Source organism: Crocuta crocuta, unplaced genomic scaffold, assembly GCF_008692635.1.
Source record: "Crocuta crocuta isolate KB4526 unplaced genomic scaffold, BGI_CrCroc_1.0 scaffold115, whole genome shotgun sequence".
NCBI classification, from domain to species: domain Eukaryota; kingdom Metazoa; phylum Chordata; class Mammalia; order Carnivora; family Hyaenidae; genus Crocuta; species Crocuta crocuta.
The window spans coordinates 5450476-5453383 of NW_027530575.1; the positions used below are offsets into that span (position 1 = coordinate 5450476).

At 53.8% G+C, this 2908-nt stretch overlaps 1 protein-coding gene across 1 annotated transcript in view; it reads right to left on the reverse strand.

The window, feature by feature from the left end:
• Positions 1-1291, reverse strand: part of DACH1 (dachshund family transcription factor 1) — a 424979-nt gene extending 423688 nt beyond the window's left edge. Inside the window, exon 1 of the mRNA XM_077767990.1 lies at positions 714-1291. Coding sequence (XP_077624116.1) covers positions 714-1291 — 578 coding nt within the window. The remainder of the gene's footprint in view (positions 1-713) is intronic.
• Positions 1292-2908: the final 1617 nt, after the last annotated feature.

Consider the following 2908-nt stretch of genomic DNA (forward strand, 5'->3'; position numbering starts at 1 on the left):
AAAAAAAAAAAAAAAAGGAAGAAAGAAAGAAAAAGAAAAAGACAAACAGTTTGGAGAGCAAGAAAGATAGTGTGCGCTTCAGTCCTCCTTCCCCACCACTCCAGCTCGGCTTCCAAGAGTCTCTGGCACCCCGTCACCTCCCCCTGCTGAAGGAAACCTGCTCGTTCCCCCGCATCTGCCCCGGGCCAAACGTACCCCTTTATCTCCTTTGCACAAGCTCACATGCGGACACACGCACACGTGCGCGCACACACAGACCCCTCCCCTCAGCGGGCTTCCCCTCGGGGCTTTGGGGCCGAGCTCGCAGCGAGTCCCCCGGGATCGCTCCGGGCCTCTCGGCCTCGGAGGTCTTTTCCCTCCCGACCTCGAAAGGGCCCACGCCCGCAGCTTCCTCCCGGGCCCCTCACCCGGGGCGAGTCTCCCCGCTCCCGAACCCTGGGGTCGGGNGCCCGCAGCAGCCAAGCCCCTGCGCCCAGACGAGCAAGGTGGGGACCGGGCGGAAGAGCGCGATCTGGGCAGGGTGAGGTGCCAACTTGTCAGGGGGTCGGGAGCGGCCGGCGAGCCTCGAGCAAAGGGAGGAGAGGCCGTGCTCTCCGGGGCGCGCGGCGCGCGGGCGCGCGGAGCTCGGGGCGCCAGCAAGGGCGCGAGGGAAGGCTGAGGAGGAGGCGGGAGGGAAGGCACGCGGGCGGCCGAGGCTGCCCCCCGCTCTTTACCTGGCGTTGGTGCAGTCATTGTAGAGGGTCTCGAAGTCCTTCCTGGAGATGAGTTTGCAGCGGTTCACTCCGGGCTGGATGGCGCCCAGTCCCCTCAGGATGCGAACCTGTTCCACATTGCACACCACCGGCGTGATCTCCAGCCGCTTCAGCTTGGTGTAGACCGTGTGCAAGCCCCCCACCAAGTGCTTCAGGAACAGGTCGAAAGCCTGGGGCAGGCAGATCAGCTCGCAGCCCTCCACCGTGAAGGAAGCCACTTTGGCCCCCCTCAGATCCACCATTTTGCACTCATTATTCTGAGGGGTGTTTTCCACTGGGGACGGGGTCGAGTACACGGGTTTCCCGGGGAGGGGGCCGCAGCTGCTGCTGCTGCTGCTACTGCTGCTGCTGCTGCTGCTGCTGCTGCTGCTGCTGCTGCTGCTNGGCCCTGAGGACGCCGGGGGCCCGACGGACGGAGCCGGAGACGAGGTCGCCGAGGAGGTGGAGGTGGTGGTGCCGGAGGAGGAAGCGGACGTGGAGATCGGGGGCTGCGGGGGCACCAGCTGGGTCGGAGGGATCAAAGCCGCCGGCACCGCCATGGTCACATATAAAGGGAAAGCGAAGGAGGAGAAGCGAGCGGAAAAGTTGCCCCACACCCCGGGGAGGGGAAGGGGAAAAAGAACGGGGGGGAGGAGGCGCTGGGGGGGTCCGTCCACNCCGCTCTAGCACAAAGTTAAGGATGAAGGTGAAAAGGAGGAGGTTTGAAGGACTGGGGTTCTCCCTGGCAAGTACATTGATCAAAGATTGAGAGGAGAATGACAGAGAGAAAATGAGCTGAAAAGTGCAGGCTGCCGGCTGGACGAGTTGTTGTTGTCACACGGTGCAGAGGGGAGGAGCTCCGGAAACTTGAAATACCCTTTGAAGCCGCAAAAACCTCACTCACTAGTATTAACCCAAATTATCCAACCAGGAACTCGGAGCAGAGACTCCGAGAGCGCGAGACGCGTTGGGAGAGCGAGGGAGCGAGGAAAGCGGGGGAGGGGGGCGAGGAGGAAGAAACTGGGCGAGGGACGGAGACCAAGAGCCTGGGACACACAAGTGGCGGTCGGAAAGGACAGGGAGACTATCTCCTTGGGTTCTTCTACCGCCGTTAGGTTGCATGTCTAATATTCCATCTCGTCNGTGTTGGCCATAAGATACAAATGAAAGCACATCCCTTCCCTTCACGATTTTTAAGAAATTATTTTGAGGAAGCTTCACGTGTAAGCAAAGCCTATGTTTCATGCAGCCGATTGTTTTACTCTCTCTGTTAAATTATTTATTAGTGTAAAGAGAGTGAAAATTCCAGGACAGTTTTCAATTGTGGGGGGGAAGTCAGTCTGAAGTCACTTAAGGATAATGGAATCCTCTGTGTTTAGTTTCTTATTTCCTGATAGATTATGGAAAGAAAGAAATGCTTGCCATGATGTGGACCGTTCAGAATAACTTCACTCTCACCCCCAAAGAGAGGTCAGAAATGCTAATTTTACCTAGAGACTTTGAAGAAATCAGGCACCCCTGAAGATTTAGAAAGGGGAAAACAAGAAAACACTGATTTTCTTACCTAAAACTCTGTAATTAATTCACCTGTCTGGCATGGAAAACAACTATCCTCATGTTCTGTAAGACCCAAGGCTAATTGCCAAGTGTGTTATAGGAATCACGCATTATTTTCTTTCCTATTTCAGAAGTTTCTGTGTATTTGGGGAAAGTCATTTTCAGTTTGTCAGTGCAAATGTGTTTTGTAAATAATGAAAGGAACAAAATGAGCTCACTAGTTGACTTGTAAAGGCAGAAAGGGTGGCTATGCTTAAAGACATGAGGCTGAGTTTAGACCGACTCCTTTCCCCTATGCCTTCCTCTCCCCTTCTCTTCCCTTTCTAACTTGTTGCATGGAGGTGTTTTTCTTTTGCAAGGATTTTGACCAACCTATGATCTGAGCATAGGTCAAGTTTGTTCTCTGGTTATACCTCTAGGAATCTCAAATAAGTAGGCTTTAAACCTGTGTATACAGGTTTATTAACTTCACAAGGCAGAAACAATGCTTAAGTATTGGGTAGAGTTAAAAAAAATAGACTATTAGCATCAGGTTCCCAGGGTTGGGAAATTTCATAATGAAATTCTGCCATTTGGGTGCTGAAATGATGATCACATTTCTCTTTGTCATTTTAATCCTT